The 28,000-nt window shown below is 44.6% G+C and overlaps 1 protein-coding gene across 1 annotated transcript; it reads left to right on the top strand.

Moving 5' to 3' along the window:
• The first annotated feature begins 14 nt into the window (after nt 1-14).
• Nucleotides 15-27,960, top strand: actn3b (actinin alpha 3b). Its single transcript, XM_079184507.1, has 21 exons — nt 15-390; nt 17,190-17,304; nt 17,554-17,673; nt 18,199-18,285; nt 19,369-19,456; nt 19,699-19,777; nt 20,378-20,459; nt 20,933-21,018; nt 21,187-21,279; nt 22,033-22,263; nt 22,720-22,867; nt 23,336-23,486; nt 24,126-24,234; nt 24,340-24,480; nt 24,735-24,917; nt 25,010-25,144; nt 25,285-25,464; nt 25,547-25,693; nt 25,913-25,978; nt 26,098-26,256; nt 26,495-27,960. Exons 1-21 carry the CDS (start codon nt 253-255, stop codon nt 26,651-26,653), a joined length of 2,697 nt encoding a protein of 898 aa, XP_079040633.1. The 5' UTR covers nt 15-252; the 3' UTR covers nt 26,654-27,960.
• The last annotated feature ends 40 nt before the right edge of the window (nt 27,961-28,000 follow it).

Raw genomic sequence — 28,000 nt, 5'->3', positions numbered from 1 at the left:
CACGTGTGACACTTTTGACCAGGAAAGGAGCACCGGACCAGCAGGGTTTTTTGGTAGTGGGAGCACCACCTCCGCACAGGCACCTCGCACCAGTGGAGTCTGGTCTCAGCAGCCCCTAACGATCTCTTCCCCCCCGAACGCGAGACCCCACGACTCAAGGTGGTTCTTGCCCTCACGGCGGCGTCTATTGCTGATTAATTTTTTTTCTTTCTATAAGCTGAGGGGACGTGAAGTCCTGACCGAGGCTGCATCATGACGACTGTCACTGAAACCCATATGACATACAGCAACTCCTACACGATCAACCAGGAAGAGCGGTACATGACCCAAGAGGACGACTGGGACAGGGACCTGCTGCTGGACCCCGCGTGGGAGAAGCAGCAGAGAAAGGTAGGTTTGGATTTGGAGGCTCTGAGCAGAGGCGTATGTGCTTGTGTCGCCGTGCATAATTACGCACAGATTGACCCATGCCCTCACACTATTAACGCGTGACTTTTTTTTTGTACATTTTAACGTGACAAATGGTTTGGTTTCGGGAATCACCGGCCTCCCCACGAATAGTTTAAAGTCTAAAACAGCCCAACGTGAAACTGGGTACGTGTGTGCCTTAACCGTCCTCGCACCTGGCACTTCAGTCCTGCTGGAAGCTGTGTGGAAAGATATTTTAGGCCTCGGAACTCTCTCAGTGTTGTCTTTCAGTGAACTTACCCCTTGGCTTGCGAAGACTGTCTAAATATAATACCACCCTCCCCAGTCTTTCGTCTGCATTTGAATTATAAAGTACACATCAGTTTGTCAGGGTTCTAAGCTTAAATCACGACACTAAATGGGTGATGGGATGGAGAAACTTCCATTCAGTCATCTTGATTTAAGTCCGTTTTCCAGCGATTTCTTAGTCGGTTTAATTATGTGTAAGTTAAATGAACAATATACACAAACACCTGCATTTTGTCACGTTACTGCTTCCTAATTTAATTATTTAATTAACTTCTTAATACAAGTAAACCTACAAACAAACCCCCAAATTATTCCTGGAATAATATCATAATTTAACCGGATACTGTCAGCCATACTAAGTTAGCCGTTGCCTAGGCGACCACTTGGCCTCGTCGCGCGTGGAGGACAAGCGCGACAGGTGCGTTTAATTAGCTGTCTGAGCTAAAAGTCAACTGACGCGGGTGACGTCTGCCGCCGCAGAACTGGGACAGAAACAACATCCCCCAAAGGTTAACACTTGTGTAAATGTTCACCTGACACACAAGTTCTCCGCCCACCGCCGTGTTCCAATAAATCTAAAGGTATTATCACCCTTCCTTGGTTTGATCTTTTAAAAAAGTAGCAAGCTTATAGCACAAACGTTTGCTTCGCCTGTGGTCGCCATTTTTCTTAAAAATGACCAGAGTTGCATTCCTCCACCGCAGAAAATATCCGAGCTCAGGCTCGAAATAGCCGTTAGGTAGATCATCATTTCATCAGCAACACCTTCGCCATCGTTTCTTGTTGTTTAGAAATATCATTAAGGGTTCATCTTTAATCAAACATTCGGATATTAGGATTAATAGATCGCTGCAACTCTGCACTCCTACTTGTACACAATTCATTCTCACGTTATCTTCTATTTCTGTTTAATACTGTTGTCTGTTTCTGAGTTTACAGGTAGATTTAACACTGATGATTAGATAGTTAACATTACATTCGAAGCACAGCGTCGTTTGACAACACTTTGATATCTTTTAAAGACTTCTTCATAGCTGAAAACAATGAAGTATTCCGTTTGTGGCACAATGAAAATAAAAGTTGGGACTTTAACCAAACACAGGAAACTCATCTTGTACAATAAAACTATTTAAATATCAGTATTTAAATACTATATTAAATTCAAAACAGCTTTTTCAATGTGTGTATTTACAATATTGTGAATTAAGATTAATTTTGATCACTTGACAAGTAGAAAGAGCCACTTCCTGTTCCGTTGCCATCTTTTATTGGCTAAACAAAAGCCACAATTTGGAAGACAGGTTTGATTCTTTGTTATTGTGAAAGCAATGTATATTAATATTACATTTTTGAGTATTTCAGAAATGTCTCCAGAACAGTCGCCGGTCTTGTCAAAAGACGTTTACGCCGAGCTACATGCGCTCGTATGACTGCACCGATGTTTCTTTTAATGTTGGACAGCAGTCAGATAATACAGACATTAATATACATTTTGTATTTGAGCACAAAATAAGCTGTTTGGCTTTTTAAACTCTATTTTTAATGTCGCTAATGATGCTCCTTCAAAAGTTCAAAAGCATGCTGTAATACATCTATACCAATTTAAATACCTTTTTCTTTGCTGTATTCTATTTTTGATAAGATAATTTACCCCGAGGAATAATCTACTCTAATCTAACCTAATCCAATCTAATCTCATTTAATCTAACCTAATAACACCTAATCTGGACTATTGTGGTGCATTGGAGCATAGAACAGTGCAACGGGCGCTTTTTCTTTTTTAACAGGCGTGTTCAGATGTTACTTTGCCCGAATCTGCAGAATTGTCCCCCCCCCCCCCCCCCCCACACACACACCTATAGAGCCAGAGCACCGTGACAGGCTGAGAGACCTCAACAGATGGTAACAGAAAGAGAGAGAGAGCGAGAGAGAGAGAGAGAGTGAGATCGCAAGGCTGGTAGATATACACCCCGGGTTGGTTTCACAGACCTACAAATAAACATCTTCCTAAAAATACTTTTCAACTTGCTCGGCTCCAACTTCCCTCCCTCCCTGCTCTTTTCTCCAGTCAGGGCGAACACTTCCTCTTGAGACCAGTCTTGATATATCCCTTTTGTATCTACTTCTACAGCACACTTTGTCATGTTTTCCCTAAGACTCTACTGTCTTTTAGAAGCGGCTTTTATTCTCTTATCATGCACCTGTCAGTCTTTTGAATGTAAGACGATACAATAGGCCTCGAGAGACCTCGCGAGAGTCCTCACCTCTCCGCCCCCCCGGGGGAGTAGGTCATCGTACCCCGTTGCTCTTCTCGGCATGCAAAATCGAGCTTAAGGAGGTGATATCAGCCCATGAATATAGCCAGTGCATCATCTAGCGATGTAATGAATATGAAAGGAAACCTTAGCACCACCTGCTCTCTCCTCCATACTTTAGAAAATTTCAGCGGAAAAAGCTGCTCACGACGTTTGTCAACACACAGTGATGCCGAATCTGATACCGGACTTTAGAAATAGTGCGTTGCTTGGGCGTTTATGTGTCTGAATTGTACATCTTGACACATTGGTTTATATTTATATCATGAAGCAGCTCTTGTGAGATTGCTAGCTAAATGATTCATGTCTTGGATAGGAGTTGGGTGGGTTAGATGTTGCATCTAGCAAACGGGGTCAGGATGGAATGAGATATAGGAAAGGACAGAGTGAGGCTCTCTCGATGTTCTGGCCTCAAAGCAACCGTAATCCTAGAAATAAGAAGGGCCGGGTTGTCAGTTTGAATCAGCCAACAGGTGAGTTTCGGGACAGAAGTAGATGTTTCCATGAACTCCCAACGCTTTTTGAAGTCGGCCTCATCCAGATACTCGGCTGACGGCTCAGAACGGTCTTACTCGAGCCCAGTAGTGCTCTTTAAAAAGGGGGATCAATAGCTGTTTAAAGATGAACTGCTCTCACAAGACCAGCTGTAATACTGTACATGTGCACTATTAATTAGGAAAGCACCATGTTACAGCTGATAGACGTACAGCGCTGTATATCCTGAATTCACCAAAAGGTTCACCACTGTGACTGAAGTCCTCTTCTGTTTCACATAGTTAAAGAGTTCAGCTGCTTACTAAGTGAATGACTGGCCGCCTAGCCAAGCTTATGCTAGCAATAACCTATAAATACCCATTACATAGGGTTATCAACAAGCCTATGGGCACAGCTGACCGATTAGCCTCATGGTGACTGATTAATGTATAGACACATCCTCAAACATAGGTAAAAAGTGACCTTACTCTTAAGGAAGTGTAAAAATAGTCAGTGTTTTTTTTGTAATGATGGGTAACAACATTAATATGTGATATAAAGAGGTCAAATTCACGTAGGAAAAAAAGTTCATCCCATCAATGAAAACATATTTCTATATTATTCATATTAATCGTTAGAATAAAAATTAGAATCTTGCCACTGTGCAATCAAATGCTGAGCTAAAATATTGAATTATCAGCCAGTCTCATGAGCAAGTATCATGTAAATTGAATAATAATGCAAAAGACTTCACATTTATTCCCACGATTAACAATAATCCTCATCATTAAAAAAAGAATCGGCTCTATTCGACCCCTCTCTGCTCCGTTCCACAGGGCATAAAAAGAATGAAGTGTCCAAAGGACTGATCACCGTCAGCTTCAAGTGTTATAAAGTTACATTCAGTAATGGGATATTTATCCACTCAACCCTAATGTAATGTCCCTCTGTGCGGGCGAGGAGGGAACTTAAGGTGCCGCGTAATCAAATCTATTCTCGTCTGATCTCATTTTGCACTTTAACAGCTCGGCCGGTAGTGCAGAAGCCAGACGGGGTCATCGATCCTCACCTATACCCGATGGTTCCTGAGACAATGCTACAACACCGGCTCTATTTCGGGGGCTACAGCGGCAGTGCTGGTTCACATTGACGGCAGCGTTGCAAGCGTTCCTCACTAAATGACGGCTATATGTAATTGTAGCCTGTGGACATTTTGTTGTAAATGTCATATAAGGAAAAAGCAGTCGAAAACAAGAGATTTGAAATGCTTCCTCGTGCATGACATTTTATAATGTTCTCTGCTTTTCTATTAATATTAGTAGCACTGCTTATACACTTTGCTTTGGCAATGTTACGGTCCTTGTGTGTTTTTTTTTTTTAAATGTGCTTTACTTAACAATCTGTCAGACAACCTGACAATAGTGAAATCACGTTGCCATTGATAATGTGTGGGATCGAGCTGTTTCATAGTTATGTAGCATATACGCTGCTCTCTTATCTGGGATGGGATGTTTTCATGAAAGTACACAGATTTCTTTCAATGAGTACATGAGGCAGCTCAGAGACATCTTTCCTTCCCCTCGGTCGTCACTTATCCCGCCGGTGAGGAAACTTCCGAACTGGTTTGTAATTCACCACAGTAGACTCCGCTCCACCGATTTGTGCCCACCGCTCAGGCCGCAGTACCTCATCCCAAGATGCAACATGGCATTCCTTCCCATGAGTCACTCTGTCAGGATCATGTGATCCCCCGACAGCTACGCTGTCGAGCTGATCTCTGGGCCTCTCAGCATATTTCCACTCGCCAAGACCAGTGGGCCACACAGAGGGAACGTGGGATATTCTGATTTCATTATTTAATATGTTTAACATATGTAAACAAAACAAAAAAAGACAGGGCTTGCAGGGAGCACAGGGCTGGAAGGACATAAGGAGTTAGAAGTCCTCTTTGGTCCCTCCTGCCTTTAGAAGATTAGTAAGATATGACTAAGTTAGAATATGCTTTATCACTTTCATAAAGTCTAGCGACAGGGTTTCGGCATTACTTCCGCTGTTCACCAGTGAGTTGGACGTTGATCAAACAAACCTTGGTCCTCCCAAAGTTTATTCCGGGTGATTTGTTTGAAAAAAATGAATAATAGCATCGATTAGTGCACTGTATCTGTGCTGTGTGCGACGTGCAGAGAGGAGGTGTACGAGGGTTGAATGTAAGTGGAGAGGTGAGAGAACTCGCAGTCAGATCAAATAGCAGTTGCTATTCCAGAAGCCGTGTCCATGTAGGGAGGCTTCTATAAACTGCTTTAGTGCAGGAGCCCTGGGAGGCCGTAGGAAGGGCTGAGGAGTGTGTGTGCGTGTGTGTGTGTGTGTGTGTGTGTGAGACATTTTCCTCATTCACCGTATTTTATTAGCGCAAAATAGTTTTTGTGTGTGAGTTCTTATGAGGAGTGGGACCCAGTTTTGAAGACGGAAAAGTTCTGTGCAGAGTGTTTTAATGGCGAAAGCAGACACTCGATACAGCGGCGGTGTCGGCGGCGGCTTCCACCGGGGGAAAGTAGAAATGATGATTGATGGGCTGCTGTGAGGGCAGCCATCTTGATCTGATCAGAGCGATCCTGTGGGTCCGTAAATAGAATAAAAGGTTGGATTAGTTGGAGAAAATTGCGTGGTTGACAGTGATGTTAGTTCCATTACAGTTCCATCTGCAGAACAAACTAAACACTTTAAAAAAAAAAAACACACAATCTGTGTTGTCAACAAATTCATTTAAGTTTGAACCATCCCAGTTATAGTTATTATTCTTTAGGCTCCTCGCTGGTGGGGAAAATGGAGTCTCGTTTATGAGGAAGCAGAAGCTGCCAACTCTGTGACCTCGGTGACAAATGATACACGGCCTGCAAAGGTCCTAATGGTGTCAGGCTTAAATGTTGCATTCATGTCGAAAAAAGTCTGTTTCCTTTAGTAATGAGACAAACTGAACACTGAGCCGTCTTTGTATTAAAAAAAAAAGAAGTCTATGTTGTGTCATGCGATGGATATTTATAGGTGGGAGCAGAAGTTCCAGTCGTCAGTTTGACGTCTGCTGAGATGATGGGTCTCTTATAATAGGACTGAGGTCATGAAGATATCGCTGTGTGCTTTATGTTGGCGGAGAAAGCTGCGAAGGCCATCGTCTTTGACTGTATCTAACCTTGAGATGCAACTCCACGTGTTTCACTTCCTCGTCGATAAGAGCATTTTAAACACAGTCCTTTGTGCAGTCGATGAACAGTCCTGTTCTAATAGTCCGAGCTGTTGCGTGCGGAGTGAAAGACGGTTGGTAGCTGTTGCCTCGGGCGTTAACAGCGTTGCGCTCGCAGCTAAACGAGGACTTCCTGAATGACGAGGTGTACAGGGCGCATGTGTGGTTCAATCTGGACTCACTTCAGTCTCACGATGTACAGATCTGAGTTGTGAGATCTTCTGGTTGGAGCATTAGGTAACCTTCTTGTGGTTGAGGCAGAAGTAGAATCGCAAAGGTCGGCAGGGACTTGCTCTTTGGGCTCAATGAATGCTGGGAAACATAGCTGGGTGGTATGTTACTGAAGACAGCGTTACATCAGTTTCACACATACAGTAGGTCCTCATGATCAAGGCTCCAGTTCAGATGGAATTAGCTGACCCTAGATCTGCTCGGACAGTTTTGCGTCTTATTTCAGAGAAAGAACTCGCCTTCTGAAATTAGACCCCCCCCCCCCCCCCCCCCCCTCCTCCCCCCCGCCTGCCTCCTCCTCCTCCCCCAGCTCGTCCTCCTCCTCCTCACGCCATTCCGCAGTGTCATAAATCCTCCGCAACCACTTACGCCAATTTCTGTCTCTTGTGTCGGCCTCCGCAGTCCAGATCTCATTAAATGAGAAAAGACTCGGCATGCTGCTGCTGCCGCCGTCAACCGTGAACCGGTACGCTCACCTTTTATTCTCCACCATCGATCACGCAGTCAGTCAATTCATATGACAGCTTGTGTAACAAGAAAGAGGGTGATGGCAGTATAGAGTGAACAATGAAAGATAAGGAGGCCCTGTGTGTGTGTGTGTGTGATTATGTGTGTGCAGCGCAAGCAGAAAATCCGGGTTATTACATACGACCTTACTGATAATTGAAAGTTACAGTGGCATAGAACATTACTTTTGACCTTGTTGGTGAGTTTTCCATGTCATCTTACATAACGCTTTATTAGCCATTATTAGCATGCTAAGCTAGGTTGATAAACACAGTACACCTGCTAAACATCCGCATGGTAGTCATTGTGAGCATATTCACATACTGTTAGCATTTAGCTCACAGAGCTACTAGCATTTACTTTCTTTACTTCATGGTGCACCAAGCATAAAAACTCAATTCACACATATTTGAGGAATTATCCCCCCGATCATGTGCAACTTTGAGCTCGATAATCTGTCATCATTCTGCCCCCGAATTAGGATTAGCAACATCCTTGGTGAGCTGAAATGATATCAAACACAGGAAACAAAAACGCCAATTCATCGTGGGACCAAACATGAGTCGTTGTTTTCTCAAAATGATTGCCAAACCCCCAAAATTTGAAAGATGCACCACCGTGTTCCTGCTCTTCGATTGCTGTCAGCATTTCTGACACACACACACACACTCCGAGACAGTGCCGGAGGAGCTCATTGTGGAGTTTTTTGGCTTGCACTTGCGGCTAACGTCGTCAATCTGGCGGCACGGCAACCTGCAGCCACGTGGCAGCGGAACACAATGTGAGGCGGCATAATGGAGCGGAGCGGGACACAATGTTTCCCCGCGCCGAGCCCGAAAGCAATTAATGTGACGCCGCAGACAGATGGTTGTGTCACAACAAGTGATTGACTGAATCAGGTTAACCATCCGCTCCTGCGGGTTGTTCAGCCGCGGACAGACCATAAATTGTGTGCCTGGATTGTAGATAATGTGGTGCAGGATTGTCGGCTGCGGTCCCTGTGTATCCGTGTGGCACAAGTCGTTTTGTTTTTGTCACGACCTTATTTCTTCTCCTGTCTGTGTGACTCGTGCTCGGCTCGACTTGTGTGCCGTGAATCCCAAAATCGGATGTCTTCATACGGAGTTTGTTCCCATTAAAATGCCACAGGTGATGTGTTTGTGGCAGCACGGGGGATTTCTGATGTGTAAACACAGCAGGGGCGTTGTGGATGTAGATTTAAAGAAAGGAGCTTAATAACACATTCTGTTTGTACAAAACTCAACCTTGAATATTTAAATACAGGAGTATTGTTCCCACTGTGTCGGTGGGCGGAGGGCCTTTGTCTTTCATCACCTGCTCTACCTGTTCTCTCACCAGCTGAAATCCCTCGTGCCCACAGTATATCTCTCTGGCATCTGGCACAGGGAGGATGCACACACACACACACACACACACGCGCTTTGACTAGAAGAGGAGTGCTAGGCCTTTTATCCCCTAAACACGGACATAAATCCACGGGTTTGGACTCGAGCCTCGCATTGTGGTGACCCTGTTGTCAACGAGGTCTCTGGGATATTAGCTCGTTAATCCTTTTATAGAGAAGAGGTGGAAAGCATGGCTGATGAATTAATGTTGGGGGATTTATACACTTACAGTTCAACCTGCTGATAATGTAACTTGGAACAGCTGTTCACATGATAGTAAGGACTAAGATTTAGAGAAAGCTCTTTCTATACTATCTGAATATCTTTATTTCTTCAGTTTCACTTTGCTTGGTTCCTCCGACTCACAAACATTGCTGTGCTATGCTTGTGCATTGTCGTATTTTTTAATTAAGCTGATGATGGTTCCACCTGTTAATAGCGGAGAGGATCTGTTTCAGTGGAGTCGTACCTTTGTTCTCAGGTTTCTGCACCACAATCTTCTTTTTACAGTTTCATCTGCCAATTATCTTTCCCCACCGACAGACGTCTGTGCATCACATTTGTAGGTTTCATTCTAAGACGCTACAAAATGGTCTGAGTCACATTTTTGAGACAAATCTTTATGCCGGTTTCGTGAAAATACAAATGAATTAAAGCAAGTGGTTTCCAACGGTTTTACCTTGGGACCCTTTAAAGCAAAGTAGTGTCTACTCCCAAACCCCTTTTCAAAACTGTGCATCCATGAGTTGCGAGTACTCCAAGCAAAAACTTATTTTCCCTCTTAGCTTGTTAGATTTGAATAGTTTCATCCCGTATTTCCTATCTTGGTCTCGCAAAAGGTTTAGTGCTTGTAAACCACTGACTTTAGTCGACTCATAACTTTATACCACAATGTACTAATATCAACAGTGTAAGAGGAAGTTGCCGCTCCTTTGCTGTATGCGTAATAGTTGCTTGGACGTTACGGGGGGATGAGGGGTGAGTCCCCGGGGCAGGCGGGGTACAGGTTGGCGTATTAGTGGTTTGTGTGGGCGTCGACCTTTTGGCTCTTTTGTCATTGTCCTAAATTGTCCTTGTGGGACCCAAGTTCAGGGCTCCAGGTCTGTTATTTAAAGGCCACATAGGGGAGGAGGAGTTACTCCACCTGTTGGGTGCTGTAACTCCTCTCCCATCACGATGCTCCTGTCACTTTATCGGCTGTTGAAAGCGATTGTTGCGAGACCTCTGACACGTGACATGAAGTCATGAAGAGGAACACATTAAAAGCTGCCATCAAGTGTCCGGCCATCTCGTTTACTTTGATTAGACGGTTCCTGATTGTTTTTAAATTGCCAATTTTATTTTTTTTCTTCCAGATATTTAACATTTAAATGCGTTTCTTTAGTAAAATAGATAAATAGCTTTTAGAGAGAAACATCCTCTTTCTTGTAGGTAAAAAGAAAATATCTGCAATTCTTGAAAGTGTTTTTTGAACATTGTTATCACCCTCTTTTTTGAGGAAGCCTCCACTGAATCAATGTATTTTTTATATATATGGTTGAGTTCTTACTGATGTGAGAAGCAGTAGCGCTCAGCAGCGGAGCCGTTTCAGTCCATCAATCCCGACAGAGGAGCAAATGATGCTCTTCTCCTCCACTCTGTTATCGGCTGACGGATGAACACAGCCTGCTACGTGTCGTACGCGCTCTGCTAGCGTCGTTCTCTTCGTAGCGTCCTACTGAGACTTTGAGTGGCCAATTACAACGGGCAACGTGCAGTTAGTCTCCTAGTGTCTCGAGTCTTAACATCATTCACAGTACAACGCATGTCCGGTCACAAGTTCTATATTGCTAGAGTGTCGTGTTCTCTCAACGCCTTTATTGCTTTAAAAGAAATCCAATAACTGAGATGAGCAGACACAACAGTGCAGGGGAAACCCTTTGTGTTTTTAATAGCCACTGGCCTGTGGGTCGTTGACATTGGGCGCTGCGGTTTGTGTCATTGCGGTTGAAGGGTGGAAACACACTTGTTACTGTCAGACAGACAGGTGGAGAGACGTTAGCGCGGGCCAAAATGTTATGACAATGTGGCTGCTGGTGGTAAAGCTGGTCGTGTGACATTATTGAGGTTTTGGAGATTTGTGTGTTTAAAGTAGGTTTTTGGTGTTCCTGCTACAATACAGGCTGAATCTAAGAACACACCGTTTTCTTTTTCATTATCATTTCAACAGTTTATGGATCTGGTCGCAAGTCGTGACTTTATAAACAAAAGAGCACGGTGGTATTTCTTCTTTTTCTCTCGCGTGCTGCTATTATTGTGCGCGTGTGAGCGGTCTGTGATTTGTTTATGTGGCAGCCGCGGTGGTGTGACTTCTGAACAGGTGTGGGACAAAGGTAGCCGGAGTGGACGGGTGTGAATGGAGTCAACCTTGTGGGCAGACTCCTTTTACACTGGCGGTGAGATATAAATACCTGTGTCGTATTGAGATGAGGCGCGTTTATGTGCCGGCTGTATGTTAACTTAAACCCTTAAACACAGCTCTCTGTACAGCAGCTCATTCATAGGGACACATTACAAAGCACGAGGTTATTTTCAGATTTTCTACTGCTTAAGCTCTGAAATTCGCATTTTTCTTCTGATATTTTTCTTCTTTCTCAAGCAGCTTCCAACAAGGCAGACGTAGATACAATGCGTTATTTCTACTTGTTATAAATATTACAAATACATGTATTTAGGTTGCTAAATTAAAAGGTTTAAAAGAACGAGTTTATGGGCTCAAACTAGGGTTGCACAATTATTCTATGTTGTATTTAAATGTGGACTACTGCACGTTTCAAATCGCACCGGGCGCAATACTAATAAGACAAAATGTGTGTGAAAAATGTTATTTTAAATTAATTATTGTCAAGTCATGTTCTACAGACTTCAGAAAACATGTTTACTACAGATCCCTGCAGAGATCACGCCATCATCGTTCCAGTGTTTTCCATTATCGCTCCCTCTACTGTCGCAACTGCAATATCAGTCAAACATAATTATCGCTCGATAGCTCGACCACGAAAAGGTAAACAAGCCAACAGACGAACGAGTAGAAGAGAATGAAACAGAAAACCTCTGTGTGCATGTTTAGTGCTCCGTCAGGACTTTTGTTTAAACTAACTGGATTTGAAAGAAGGAGGTTCACCAGATGAATCTCTACGATAACTTAACTTAATACATTTTCCAAAGTGCATTTTTTAGCTCCACGTGCTTCTGAATGAAGCCTTTTAAAACGTTATTGTTTGACTCAGTAGAGGTAAAAAAAAATGCACCAAATCTTAAAAACCACTTGAGCACAGAGCTGTACAGGAGTAATGTGGTAGCTGTAGATGGGTACGTGGAGGCAGCGTTCCCTGTAAGCCAGATGGAATTAGAACGCACGTTTTTCAATCCACACGAACACCACACCAGCATATTTCCCTAATTAGACCGCCCGTCCATGTTTTGAAGGTGCTAATTAGGAAAATCAGCTACCGAAGACGTGTATAATTAAATCACGCACACTCCTCCGTGTCAAAAGACTGGACACCAGCGAGGGAGAATTTGCACAGAGGTTAGGTGCAAATTGAAACCATCCTGCAATCAATTACCCACCTAATTAGCAGCAATGTAATTAGGTGTTTTCTTTTCTTTTTCAAAGGATGATCTGAGGCCGCGGTTACACTTTGTCTTTTCAATGTGACTTCATGCCATTAACTGTTAAGATCCCGCTTGATCCGATCAGCCAAGACCACATCGCATTGAGTCCGGATCTCGGTGCGGTGTGGACACAATCTGGACCATTTATCAAAGCTATCACTGGAATCATCTTTCTCCCCCGATGCAGGAGCTAGCTAGAGCAAAGGGAAGAGAGGAGGAGAGCTGGGGCTGATGAAACGTGTTTATCATAGTAGTGAAATATGTCTGAGCGCTGTCCGATCACTCGGGTCGTACGGAAGTGTCAAGTGTGTGAACGCGGCTGAGTTCTGATCCGGAGCATCCGGTCACCAGAAGGCGCGTTGACAAATCAAGTGTAACCACGGGCCGGAGAAACGGAGCTCTGTAGGTGTAAAGAGCACCTTGACATCGCAGGAGTAACACTCACTCTGGGCTAATCATCAGGTCAGCCACAGCTGAAGTGTGTGTGTGTGTGTGTGTGTGTGTGTGTGTGTGTGTGTGTGTGTGTGTGTGTGTGTGTGTGTGTGTGTGTGTGTGTGTGTGTGTGTGTGTGTGTGTGTGTGTGTGTGTGTGTGTGTGTGTGTGTGTGTGTGTGTGTGTGTGTGTGTGTGTGTGTGTGTGTGTGTGTGTGTGTGTGTGTGTGTGTGTGTGTGTGTGTTATACTGGCACCAGAGAGGGTGGGAGGTACATACCTGTAACTTAGCAGCAAAACAGGCAGCTGGTCAACTGCAGGAGGCCATTTTGTGTCTACACACACCGTGGTGAGAGCTACGTCACAGTTAAACGTCCCCGGTGGGACAGCAGACGTTCAAACACGGAGCAGTTTAGTCTTGACTTTATAACGACAGATTCATTTTAAATTAGTATTACACACAAAATACTTCTTTGATTCAGAGAATTGGCACAATTATGAATAGTTTCTGGTAGTGACTGTAGTTTATGCTTCATGGCTACATGTTCTGCAGCACAAGCTGTCTGTAAAAGATGATTCCAAAGCAACAACAATGGAGAAGAATAGAAAGTTGTTTTTTTTCAGCACATAGGGGTCGAATAATAACGCCTCAATTCACCAGAAGATATTATTAGTTTCTACTCGAACCAAACTACAAGCCGAGCTCTGCTGAGATTTAATATGAGGTGCAGATATTGAACAGGTCTGTTGTGTGAAATGTATCTTGCTCACGACTTCCCCCCGGAGGCCGGCAGCGGTATCTCCGCCCAGTAGTTGCATCAGCTCTTTGATGGACAGCCGAGCTAGCTGACATTATTAAGAGCTCTGAGCCCTTTCAGACGGGAAGAGGGATGTGTGTGTGTGTGTGTGTGTGTGTGTGTGTGTGTGTGTGTGTGTGTGTGTGTGTGTGTGTGTGTGTGTCAGCTGTATTGAGGGTCAGCAGCCCCGATTCCCCCTTGGGGGGGGTTTGTAGTTATGACAGGCATTCAGCTGGGCCACTGTGACCTCATTTTACAAGACGGACCTGTAAAAAAAGGTCCTGGTCTCGCTGAGCCAGGCCAGACCGACAGGTGTGGACGGACAGAGAAGAGACCAGAGGACGGGGGGACGGGGGTGATGCCAGGATGGAGGGTGACTTCATGCCGGTGGACTCTGTAGACCCCCACAGGCATTAAAACAAACCCGTGGGATGGGATAATAGAGCTTTAGACGCAGAGGACTAGAAATAATAGCTTCGCTATCCTAGGTACGGCAGATAATTGTTTTGTTTTTATCCCGCGGTGCTGCGTTGAGAACATCGGGTTTAATGTCTCCTGGACTATGTTTGTATCTACAGCTTTATTAGGTCAAACGAATCCCTGAGTTCAATTACCACCCGTTTAGTTTCCTTCGATGTTGGCGAGGTTCCGCCCCTCTCGTCTTACCCCACACGGTCTCCAGTTATTATTTTATACGTCGTCGTCTTCTTCAATCCATTCCTTCCTCCTCCTCCTCTTTTCCTCCTCCTCCACTTCTCTCTCTCTCTCTCTCTCTCTCTCTCTCTCTCTCTCTCTCTCCGTCTTGGACTCTTACAGTTCACCTCAGGAATCCTGCCTTCTCAGCTGTCCGGTGGTGTCCCATAGCAACCCGATTTAGCCTCCCCCCTCCTCGTCCACCCCCCCCCCCCCCCCCCCTTCACTTTTCAGTCTTTTCTCCTCCTCCCCCTTCTTCTACTTAATTTAGCCCCCTACCTACCCCCTCCCAGCCTGCTCCTTTGGCTCCTTACACCCTTCCTCCTCCATGCACCTCGTCTCCTCACCACACTTGGCCGAGTGGTCTCCTCACCGACTTGGCCTAGTGGCCCGTGTGTGCTGGATTAGGAGCCTGTCTAAATTTGGTCATGCATGGCAAAGGAGGCGAGCACCTGCTGGGACCCCGGCTGGTTGGACAGACCCGTACATCAAATTACACCCGGGCCGGAGCATTCCTGTCCCTCCTCTCACTTCTCCCCTTCGCTGCCTCGCTCTTCTGCGAGCGTCTTTCTTTAGCCTTCAGATTCCGAAATTCTGTTTGAATGGAATAATGTTTTACAGACGGGCCAATGTGAAAGAAGCGTTTAGATTGTACTCAAATAAAAGCACCGATACTGCAATTTAAAGATACTTCATTAACAGTAAAAGTGTTGTTGGTGTGGTAGTTTAATCTATAATGTGACATCTTATTTTCATATCATGCATTTGTATCTATGTAAAACACTTATTTGCAAAGTAGCTGCAGGTGTGAAATAAATGTATTGTAATTAAATGTACAATATATCTCATAACAGATTAAATACAAATACTAGCAGAGAACAAGTTCCTCAAACTTTCATTTATTTCACTCCACCACTGGCCGCTGCTCTTCACATGTTCATACGAAGACGGCGAGTCATGATTACATAATCTAACGAGCACCTGTCGCTCCTCTGTAACTCTAGACGCTTCTTTACTGCTTCCCACAAATCTGAGGATTTATAGTACGTTCAACACATCTATTTGTGTTCCAGTGCACCGTGTAGATTTTATAATATAAAACACATAAAAAAATAAAAAAATTCCTCTTTTGGTCTAAAACTTGTCAAATTAGAGCTCAAGGTGACAACTTGCTTCTTTTGCCCGACCAACAGTCCAACAAGCTCAACGATGACTCAGTTAACTGTCGGGAAAAGCAGAAAATCAGCAGAATAGAGAAACTGGAACACTTGCTCGGGGTCTCTTCATTTTCTGTCAATCAACTAATTATTTCAGCTCCAGAGTCTGAGAGTCACTCGTGTGGCTTCTCTCTGTCAAAGACGCCGGTTTCCTTTCCGTCCCTCTCTTCCTGTCACCGTCTCTCCCCCCGTCTGTCTGCAGATCTACAGTCACACTCGAGTGCAGGCGATAGACATGGACGCACACAAATATATAACCACACACCCGCATACTGTACGAGGACGTATACGTTTGGGTTTATAAAGTGTTAAATGTTCTCCGCTGTCATGGAAATGTACACTCTCACCTCCACTAGTCTCTCTCTCTCTCTCTCTCTCCTCACTCCACCCACACTATCATCTGTAGTTAGTTATTCAGCTCATGTACTTATTCTGCTTCTGCACCCACACATCCTCCAAACCCTGGCAAAGTTGTGGCTCTACAGTAGCAGCCCCTCACTTTCAATGTGAACACACACACACACACACATCCCATATTCACATTTCAAGCTAAACACCATGAAAGCTTCTCAAAATACCATTCAGAGATTGATTGAATGGCTCGATGGAACCAATTGAATTGTCCCAGACGTGCACGACTGACGCCATTAGGCAATTTTCCAGACAGACCAAAAAGCGAGCACTCAGCGGCGGAGAGCCATTTACATCACCGCCCCGTGCACACAGCAGCGTCCCCGAAATGAACAGTTTGGTTTCTCAAATGCCAGATCTGGCTTTTGAGAGACGCAGCATCTGCTCTTGCAAAAATGTTCAAACACAGACCTGTGTGTCTGTCGAGAAGTGGCAACAGAAGTAGCAGAGGCTTTACTGTTGCCTTTATTCATTTATGTGATCATTTCTTTAAGTTTGTCTGTTTTTCTTTGTTACCAAAACATAAAATCTGATAAAAAAAAGAAAAAACTGACAACCAACTCATATTTTTGTTTTGTTAAAGTGATTTTGTATTCATCGAGTGATTCCCACAGGAATGGGATGATTTTCCAAAAAGGGAAACATTCAAATAAGACTAAATAATAAAATAAACCAGAAGTCAGTGTCGTCTTGTTCAGGGACGTTGAGTCAACAGTCAAACTGACACAATGTGTCCGTGTGTGCCTGTGCGCTCTCACCGTCAGCAGCCACGGCGATACAAATGTCACAAATTGAAGTGGACAGTTCCTGCATTGCCAAGCAGTTTTGACCCGGCTCTCAAAAGGGAAACGTCAAGCTGTGTGTCTGTGTATGTGTGTGTGTATATAAAGTATGTGTGTGTTAGTTACAGGCTATATTCTTGTGTGTGTGTGTAGCAGGTATAGTCATAGTGCTCGCTGTCAGTGTCTGTGAATGTGTTTGTCATACAGTCAGAAAGGTGAAAGTGTAACTCTTTCTCTTTCTCTTTCTCTCTCTCTCTCTCTCTCTCTCTCTCTCTCTCTCTCTCTCTCGCTCTCTCTCGCTCTCTCTCTCTCAGACCTTCACAGCTTGGTGTAACTCCCACTTGAGGAAGGCCGGGACACAGATTGAGAACATTGAAGAAGATTTTAGAAATGGCCTCAAACTCATGCTGCTGCTGGAGGTCATATCAGGTGGATCTCATCAACACACACACACACAGAGACACACACACACACACACATTTGTTGCGACTGAGTCATTGTGGATGATATACTGTATTATATCATACTTACACTGAATAGTTACTTTAACCGGGTAGTTGTTTGGCCGTAAAAATAAAATGTCCCATCACCATTTTTAAGACACACGTATAAAATCATATTTAACTTCAACAAATAATGGTTTCAGCTGTAATAAGTTCTTCTTTTCTTTATTTTCAGGCGAGAGGCTGCCCAAACCCGACAAAGGCAAGATGCGTTTCCACAAGATCGCCAACGTGAACAAAGCGCTGGACTTCATCTGCAGCAAGGGGGTCAAGCTGGTGTCCATCGGTGCTGAGGGTGAGAGTCCTGCCGTGAATAACAAACGTTCCCTTTTGTTATTTCCCCTCCCTCTGCTACCTATTTGTTGTCTCTTTTAATTAATATGCCACGCGGTCACACCGTATTTTGTATTTCTTGGACGTATTTTTTGAGCACCAGCTGGCTGGTGAAGTTCACAGCATCATGAGAATTCAGATGAGACGAGGCAGATCAAACTACAAACTACAGATCAGCCAACCGGGAACAAACATGAGGAATGAGCTGCAATACCTTAGTTTACTCTACATATTTGAAGCTATCCTGGGGCACCGTTTCGATGCTGTGACTTCATTTCACTTACATTTTCTTCACTCTAATTGCAGTCAAGATTCCTTTTGAGCCTTCAGGCTGCGTGAAATTCAATTTGTCTCAACAGCAACATCCTCCAAAAGCCTTGTTTCAATAGCAGACAGAGAACCTCTGTGACTGAGATGCCTGCTTTTATATTTCCTCTCTTGCCATGATTAATAATGTGTGTGTGTGTGTGTGTGTGTGTGTTTACAGAAATTGTTGACGGTAACGGGAAGATGACCCTCGGTATGATCTGGACCATCATCCTGCGTTTTGCCATCCAGGACATCTCTGTGGAAGGTGTGTATGTGTGTGTTTACCAAAAGCAACAATGACTTTAGTAATAAAACGCCTAATTTATGTTAAAGCTCTTTGTTTTTTGTAAAAAATGAAACAAGCAAGTGTTATGTAGTTAGCCTCGGGGGTGCTGGGAGATGGAGTTTGTTACTTTTTACAGATCCAAAAACTAGCTGTTTCCCCCTCTTTCCAGTCTTTATGCTAAGCTAAGCTAACCCGCAGTGGGTAGTAGCTTCATATAATCACCATGTCTGTCATATGAGCACAACAGACATTTGTCTTTGTTGCGTCTATCACGATCTCACACACTAATAAAGTGGAACAGAATCTGTTTTTCACTCGATGTTTTTACAAATCACACACTGAATACTTCTTCTGACTTTAAGTGGAGTCAAAGTCAAGACATTTCACACCTCAAACATCACAAGAACACATTAATACTCCCCACGCTTTGCACACTCGGGTCAGCAAGCTCAGCCTCCTCTCAGATTCTTGTGTATTTACTGTACTGTGTGATGCGCCGGTGTGCAGTAAATCAGATTATATGATTCAGTCCATCTTACAAATTACCCTGAACTTCGTCTGCACCTCATGTCCCTTTAAACAACGCTCATGTTTGTCAGGCAGGTTCAGCTCCCAATGAGTTATTGTTGATAAAGTCTGAGACCTTCCTCGCACCTCTGACCCTCGCTCCGTCTCCTTTAACTCCCTTTTTATTGCTCCTGCTCCTCAATATCTTCTGCTGTCATGTATGCTTGACTTCCTTCGCCATCAACCTCCTCCTCACCTCTCGTAACGCGTCTTCTCTCCTCTAGTGCAGGAAACAATATCTGCACTAGTCTGACTTTAAAAAAAGTAAAGTTTGTTTTACCATTAACGGACGAATACATCAGCTCCAGACTAAATGATCCTCTTTACACACCGGGTCTCGATCCTAACCGTGAAGGTTTCTTTACATTATGTCTGAAAAAAGACCCTCTTCCCTCCTTTTTTTTAAATTTTACATCATAATGCTGGAATAAAATACTGTGTTTTCTTTCATCTGTGCTCTGACGCTCACCATCTCCCTCCCTTCGCCGTCTCCAGAGACCTCTGCTAAGGAGGGTCTGCTGCTGTGGTGCCAGAGGAAGACTGCCCCCTACAGGAACGTCAACGTGCAGAACTTCCACATCAGGTGGGTCTACAACGCCGAACTGTGGCCTCAACGGGGAAGTGCAGCCATCTTTCTTGGATTTCATGTTTAACCGTGACTTTTGACTCTCTGTCTCTCCATGTAACATCCTCCTCCGTACATTTAACCCCCCTTCCTTATCCTGTATCATTTTCCTTCTTCATCCTTTGTCTCACGAGTCTTCTCTGAAACTTCCTTTTCCCACTTTTCATTCATGTGGTCCTCCACCTCTCCCCGTGGCTCAGTTGGAAGGACGGCCTGGCTCTGTGCGCCCTCATCCACAGACACAGACCCGACCTCATTGACTACGCCAAACTGAGAAAGGTGCCCTGTCCTCCCTTCCTGTTTATCCTTTCTTCCTCTTCTGATTTGCTTTTGTTTTCTTTCTTCATATACTGAATTATGAGGATTGACAGTCAGTCTTTCGTTTTTACGTCTTCATAAATCTCTTTATCTTTTATTTCAGGACTCGGTTTCTTTGCATTACAAGTGACATTCTGTGAAAATGTTCTGTGCTGTGATCAGAGCTAAGCTATGCAGTTTAGCATCCAGTGCAAACATAAGAGTCACATATGTGATAAAAAAGAGTTGATATCCTTCATGCCCAAATTCACAATGTTATATGTTAACCAGGGACTCATATTTGCAGTGCTAACAAGTCCTATAATACCAGTTTATTGTGTGCATGGAACACTGAACATTTGAATAATATAATTTAAACATTTACAAAAAAAGAAGAAAAGTTGTTGTTTTCCTCCAGAGCTGTTTTTTTCCCCACTGTGGTCAAACAGCAAAGCGCACACATCCTCTCTCCAAACTGTTACGACAGGAAACAAAAATGAGATCCACACACTTAGTTAGCTTGTCAAAGACCTTCCTCTCCTACATGTGTGCGTGTCTGACAGTCATTGTGTGCGCCCGTAGGACGACCCTATTGGTAACCTGAACACTGCTTTCGAGGTGGCTGAGAAGTTCCTGGACATCCCCAAGATGCTCGACGCTGAAGGTGAGACCGTGAGACAACAATCAGAACGACAAAACCTCTGCAGGAACTTGTGCGTTCGTGCTGCCGACACACTGTGATAACCTCCACTGCAGCAAAGTACAGTATTGAGAAAATGACGCATAAATCACTTTAAAAGCATCTATTGAAGTGCTGATGGTTCTGACCTCAGACATGTGTTTTATTTGTGGACACAATCACTGAAATGACTCGTAGATACAACAATCAATCATAATGTTCCTAAATATATATTCTGTCATTTTATTTTCAAAGGAGGAACATCACATTTTATACTGAAGAGAGGATGGATAGATATCATAAATCATTTTATTTTTAAAGTAATAATTAACAATATAACCTAACAAGATAAATGACACATCAGGTATAATATTAATAATAACACTTTGACTTTGTTTATGCTTTTTCCTCACAAGGATGAAACTATATTTGAACGTTGTTATTTCTTCCTCTCTCAGATATTGTGAACACACCCAAACCTGATGAGAAGGCCATCATGACCTACGTGTCCTGCTTCTACCACGCTTTTGCTGGCGCTGAGCAGGTCAGATGGTATTTTTGTTTTCACGTTGTAGTAATAGATTCCTCCGTTTTAATATTTTAAAAAGGGGCTGTTTGGAGCGTCGCTTCGTTTTTAACACAGTGGCGATGTGATGCTGTAAATGAACATCATTTGTTACTCTCTCTCTCTCTCTCTCTCGCTCGCTCTCAGGCCGAGACAGCTGCCAACCGTATCTGCAAGGTTCTGGCCGTGAACCAGGAGAATGAGAAGCTCATGGAGGAGTACGAGAAGCTGGCCAGCGACGTGAGTAACCGCTGCAACCGTTAACTCCCACGCTCAGTCTGTCCTGCACATCCTCCTCTCCGCCAGTGTAAAATCAATGGTTTTCTCCCAAGTTTCTGATCCTCTGCACTGACTTCACGCGACACGTCTCTAGCGTCCCCTGCAGGCAAATCAGCGGTGCGACGATAAGTGACGGTGTTACGGTCACAGAGACGTAGAGCAGCCGAGAGCAAGATGCAATTGCAATATACAGAAATGCAGTTAATCGATATGTTTAAACTGTTATGATCAATGTAACATAATTAGATATTGATTTGCAAAGAAGAAAGCAAGGCAAAGTTTTTCGGAAAGAAGCTTTCAACAACTAAGTACAACAAAGTGTTGTTTCCTAAATTCCCCAGATCTGGATATCAAAGCCAAGATTGGGGCCAAAGAATTGTTTTGCTGTTGAAAAAAGTGTGGCAGCAACTGAACATTTTCTTTATTCATTATTCTATTGAGAATTGTTTTTGATTGATTTGCTTTTCCATTGTTCTCGTCCTTTTTAGAATACTTTTTTTTGGGAGAGAAACATGTGGAATAGCTGTATAGTCTAAAATCCAAAGTCACCCACATCTTGGCCTTTATAGTCACATGAAATGAACCAACTTGGCAAAGCTCTGAAGTATTCCTCCTAGTATTAAGACACAGTATTATAGGACAGTAGAAATATATATACAGGTTATAAAACGTAATGATACAGACCAGAATAATCAGTTTCCCTTCCTACTGTAGCTGCTGGAGTGGATCCGCCGCACCATCCCCTGGCTGGAGAACCGCACGGCGGAGCAGCACATGCGCGCCATGCAGCAGAAGCTGGAGGACTTCCGAGACTACCGCCGCATCCACAAACCGCCCCGTGTGCAGGAGAAATGCCAATTGGAGATCAACTTCAACACCCTGCAGACCAAGCTGAGGCTCAGCAACAGGCCCGCTTTCATGCCGTCTGAGGGCAAGATGGTGTCGGTGAGCAGGACGCGTTTTTAATCTTAGAGTACTATTGTTGAATTGTAGATTTTTCCGGCTTGACTTCAGTTGAAAGATTATTTCTTTCCGTGTAGTTTTCCCATCCCCTAAAGCTGGTGAAAGCCCTTTCAAACCCCCGGCTTTGTGATCCAATAAGACTGTTCTGTTAAAGAACCCAACAGCAGCTATTTGAAATAAGAAAGGATGGGAAAGAAATGCTCAAGAAGGAAAGGGAAATGCGAAGAGCTCAGAACATCATGAGCTTGGTTACATAGCTCACGTTTAAGGTGGCCTAGATGCAACTATAAGCTGCACTCATTTCTAATTTCTCAGAAATGTTCACAGATATTAAAGTCTACTCAACGCATACATTTCTTTATTCGCATTATGAACACTCAATTCCCTCAAAAATGTATCAAAAAAACCCTCCTGATGAAGCCTCTCTCTCTCCACCAGGATATTGCCAATGCCTGGAAGGGTCTGGAGGGGGTGGAGAAGGGCTACGAGGAGTGGCTGCTGACCGAGATCCGCCGTTTGGAGAGACTCGATCACCTGGCCGAGAAGTTCAAGCAGAAGTGCTCTATGCACGAGTCCTGGACCGGAGGTAGGGATGACAGAAAGTTGTGATGAACGTAATCGACAGGAAACCGGGATCGTGTTCGTACGTACGTGTGTTGAACTCTTTCATTTGAGCTTACATTTAACACTCCTACACACCCCTAAAAAGCGTCTTTCAGTCGCTTTTTTTATGACTTTCGACATGCTAGTGGCACCTCACGAGTGACTCGGGAATTACGTTCTGTTACCAGTGCTAGTGCTGTTAGCTGCAGTCTGCAATTTAATGTGGAGGTGAGATGGAGAACACATTTTGTTTTATGTTTGCACCTATATTTCCATATGCTGGCTCTTTAAATTGGCACTCGGTCATGAAAACTCAATTAATGGGGATAATAAAATGCTCCAGTGAGTCAAGACAAAGGATCCAAAGACTTACTAAAGTCACAGCTGTTTAGTCTTAAAAGCCTGTCGTCTCTGAAGGTCAGGTATTGAAATGCAGACCTGTGTGTTTCAGGTAAGGAGGAGCTGCTGTCCCAGAAGGACTACGAGTCGGCCTCTCTGATGGAGATCAGAGCCCTGATGAGGAAGCACGAGGCTTTCGAGAGCGACCTCGCCGCTCACCAGGACAGAGTGGAGCAGATCGCTGCCATCGCCCAGGAGCTGAAGTAAGAAGCCAGGAAACAGGGGAAAAAAAGAGACGTACAAGTGTTAGATCAGTGTGATAGAGGTGTGTGTGTGTGTGTGTGTGTGAGACACTGAAAGAAACAGGAATAAGGTGAATAAGTGTTCCAGGACTCTAGTGGTCGTGATGGGAGAGATATGTGGAGACGATGTGAAGAACACAAATGAGTGGAAATCATATTAATGAGGAATAAAAAAGATGAAAGGATGGCTCATGGTAGAGCAGAAACCTCTGATCTCAACTTTTTTCTTATTCCTCACCACTCCTTCTGGGCCTTTTTTTTCCCCTCCACTGATCGTTTTGATATGATCTCTTTGATGCTATATACAGTGTTCAGCACCATCACGCTGAATATGTATGCGTGCCACACACAATTTCACATTCATTACTTCTAAGGCAGAGATTATGTACTTAAAAGAAAAATGTTCTCAGATGACCCCTTAAATGCAGAATATGATCAAATATTCTAATGGAGTATGATTCAAGATTTATTTTAGGGGGGGGGGGGAGTAGTTTGTGGTACAGACAATCTCAAGTCCTTTTTGTAAAGGAACTTACGCGTTTGTGACGTTTTGGGTGCCGGTGATTAATCGTGCCGCGTCGCTCTCGTCGTCTCCTCCAGTGAGCTGGACTACCATGACGCTGTCACGGTCAACACCCGCTGCCAGGGCATCTGTGACCAGTGGGACAACCTGGGCACCCTCACCCAGAAGAGGAGGGACGCACTGGAGGTACAACCCTGAAAAACACTCACAAAAACAACAGCACGGCAGTCGAGGATACAGCGCTTCTTCATGCGCTGTCCACGCCTCCTTTAACTGTCTGTGTGTCTGCAGCGTGTGGAGAAGCTGTGGGAGACCATTGACCAGCTTTACCTGGAGTTCGCCAAGAGGGCGGCGCCCTTCAACAACTGGATGGACGGAGCCATGGAGGACCTGCAGGACATGTTCATTGTCCACAGCATTGAGGAGATCCAGGTACAGCGAGCGTCGTGGATGCATGGAGACTCGGACGCTACGTGTTTTTATGTGTTTGTCATCAAAAGACAGAGGATTCGTTAAATCAGTCTGGTTTGGTACAAACACATTTTTCTCTAATTGATAGTTTACTTGAATAAATCTTAATTCTGGTCCCGAAAAGCAAAGAAATATCTAGTTTAAGGAAATATAGTTCTGCTTCAAGTTCCGGGCGACTCAAAACTAATCATGTAAATGACCCGATGTGCTTCTAGAGCCTGATCACCGCTCACGACCAGTTCAAGGCCACTCTGCCCGAGGCCGACAAGGAGCGCATGGCCACCATGGGCATCCACAACGAGATCCTGAAGATCGCCCAGACCTACGGCATCAAGCTGTCCGGAATCAACCCGTACACCAACCTCTCCTCCCAGGACATCAGCACTAAGTGGGACACTGTGAGTTCAAAGCGAACACAAATCAAAAGAACGCATTCAAAGAGTATTGGTCGACGCTCCTTGCGACTGTGTTTGATTTTGTTCGCCTGCAGGTGAAGCACCTTGTTCCCCTCAGAGACCAAATGCTCCAGGAGGAGGTGGCCAGACAGCAAGCCAACGAGAGACTGAGGCGCCAGTTTGCCGCCCAGGCCAACATCATTGGACCCTGGATTCAAACCAAGATGGAGGTACGCTGTTCCTGAAACTCATAATTACTTTGAGCTCATTGCTCAGATATTAGCCTATCTATATACACCTGTTAAACATGCTGCTAGAGACTTTACAGATGTAAAAACCGTGTGATTTAAATGTTCTCCCTCCCCTGCAGGAGATCAGCCACGTGTGCGTGGACATCGCCAACTCCCTGGAGGAACAGATGAACAGCCTGAAGCAGTACGAGGGAAACATCATCAACTACAAAACCAACATCGACAAGCTGGAGGGAGACCACCAGCTCAGCCAGGAGTCCCTCATCTTCGACAACAAGCACACCAACTACACCATGGAGGTACGGCGGGCTTCCGGGATCGGCCGACCCTCGTCCTCGTGGCCTCTGAGCTTGACGTGTGTATTCCCCTCTATTCTTGCAGCACGTGCGTGTGGGCTGGGAGCAGCTGCTCACCACCATCGCCAGAACCATCAACGAGGTGGAGAACCAGATCCTGACCCGCGACGCCAAGGGCATCAGCCAGGAACAGCTCAACGAGTTCAGGGCCTCCTTCAACCACTTCGACAGGGTGAGGCGTTCACTGACCTGTTTTTGGGGGGGGTGTAAATTGGGCTCAATGACATACAGAAGCACATTAACTAAAAGATCTTCTATTTTTTATTTTTTAAACATTACAAATCAATCCGAGATGTTATTTTTTTTCAAGCACCGTTAAGAGAATACAACATGGGCATTGTCACTATGATTCTTTGTCCTTTTATAACACAATTGTGTTTTTCGCTTGCAGAAGAGAAACGGCATGATGGATCCAGACGACTTCCGTGCCTGCCTCATCTCGATGGGTTACGATCTGGTGAGGACAACAGGCACAATTTCAGGACAAATGACGAAACATGACTCGTGACTAGTTTCATTTTAGCATGTCCTCTCCATGATAAAGTAACTTAACGTATCAACTGAACTCTCGAACAGGGTGAGGTGGAGTTCGCTCGCATCATGACCCTGGTGGACCCCAACAACACGGGCGTCGTGACCTTCCAGGCCTTCATCGACTTCATGACTCGCGAGACCGCCGAGACCGACACTGCAGAACAGGTCATGGCCTCCTTCAAGATTCTGGCCTCAGACAAGGTGAGCAGAACCACTACAGCGTCCTGTTAGCTCAACGTCTACCCGCTGACATGAACAGCGGGTTTTTTACTAAGAATACACATGAGAGCTGACACGCTCATCAAGTTCAGAGGTGAAATACGGATTCTTTTGGTCTTTAGGTTGTGTAATGAGGGTAGGTTTTCGTTTCAAAAGCAGCTCCTGGCATTAATTTCTCTGTGCCTCTCTAAATCACCCCCCTTCCTCTCTCCCCCTCCAGAACTACATCACAGTGGACGAGCTGCGCAGGGAGCTGCCACCCGACCAGGCCGAGTACTGCATCACCCGCATGACCAGGTACATCGGAGCCGACGGTGCCGCCGGCGCCCTGGACTACATCTCCTTCTCCAGCGCCCTCTACGGGGAGAGCGACTTATAAACAAAAAAAGCCCGCTTCTCTTCGCCTATCCCTTCTTCCCAGCTCCTATTTCTCCTATGTGGAGAGAGCGACTAAACCCCCCCCCACTGTCCTTCTATACTATCACTTTTTTCCTCTTTCAAATCTTAACTTTCTTTCCCTTCACCCACTCCCCCTCCCCCCACCCACCCACCCTACGCCCCCCAAAAAACACTGTCCAGAGAGGATGAGAGTAGAAGGCTTTGCTAAAATCAAGCTGTCTGGACCGGCCAGCTTGTCCCTCATTTCTGTTAGAATGCCTTTAAAAACCAGGGACGTGCCAGGTTTTGCACTGAATTATGTAAGCAGCACACGTATATCACACCTGCTTCTAGAAGAAACAGTCGGAGGTAGCGAGGGAGAGAGTCAGTTAGAAAAAGAAGCTATTTTGAGCTAAGCCTCCTGCTCTCCCCCCCCACCACCCCCCCCCCCCCCCTCTCTCTCTCAGATGACATATTTTTTTGTAGAAGGGTAATTAAAGAAGAAAACGTGATTTAAAAAAAAAACGCTGGTTGGTCAGTTGGTTTGGTTGTGTAATTGTGCAGATGCATGCTATGTTGAAGTTTAGGAACACTGTCTTTGTGAGTCTCTGACTTCCTTAAATCATACACAAACCGTATCCCTATAGGAGCCTGTTACAGCAGGTCAGGTGCTATGATGTCACAAAGCCAGTCTAATAATAAAAAATACTCTTAAAAAGAAATACTACAGCACTGTGAAACCTGGAGATCTTAAAGCCTTAAGCTCAGGAACAAACGGAGGGTGAATGGGGGAGCACCTTAACATTAAAATGCAGAGAGAGAGAGAGAGAGAGAGAGAGAGAGAGAGCAAAGCACTGTGGGTAAATAGACAAAAAGAGAGGGCCATGGCTGGATGGGGACGTATGAAGGAAGACAGACAGACCGATCCCACACACCTCTCTCTAGAATGTATTTCAGCTCAGTTTAACGACACAGACGGAGAGAGGTGTCCAGCAGCGAGAGACAACAAAGGGCATCAGGAAAGTTGTGGACAAAATAAGAAGAATCAATACTGTACGTGGGACCATAGCAGGCCTATGTCAGTGACGAAGCAAATAGGGTTTTGGTCCCATTGTCAGCTCGGCCATGAGGATCGGTGCGAGTCGACTCCTCCGTTGTGTACGATATTTAAATTTCATGTGCTCCATTTTCTCATTCTGTCCATCATCACAGACGCCACGACAACAACAAAAAATCACTTCCACACAGTTCTATTTTAAAAAAACCTCAACTTGGAATAAAAAAGGAATAGTACATTACTAAACAGAAGTCGTGTTGTCTTTTTGTATAGAATAGAAGTAGGACGTCA

This window comes from Pholis gunnellus, assembly GCF_910591455.1.
Source record: "Pholis gunnellus genome assembly, chromosome: 23".
Classification (NCBI taxonomy): Eukaryota; Metazoa; Chordata; class Actinopteri; order Perciformes; family Pholidae; genus Pholis; species Pholis gunnellus.
The sequence above is the reverse complement of the archived record's forward strand: the minus strand, read 5'-3'. Positions and strand labels throughout refer to the sequence as shown.

Coding starts and splice junctions, on each gene's coding strand:
- actn3b (XM_079184507.1), top strand. CDS start 253: ATGACGACTGTCACTGAAACCCATATGACATACAGCAACTCCTACACG. Junction 17,674..18,198: donor GGTGTCCATCGGTGCTGAGG/GTGAGAGTCCTG, acceptor GTGTGTTTACAG/AAATTGTTGACGGTAACGGG. Junction 19,778..20,377: donor ACTACGCCAAACTGAGAAAG/GTGCCCTGTCCT, acceptor GTGCGCCCGTAG/GACGACCCTATTGGTAACCT.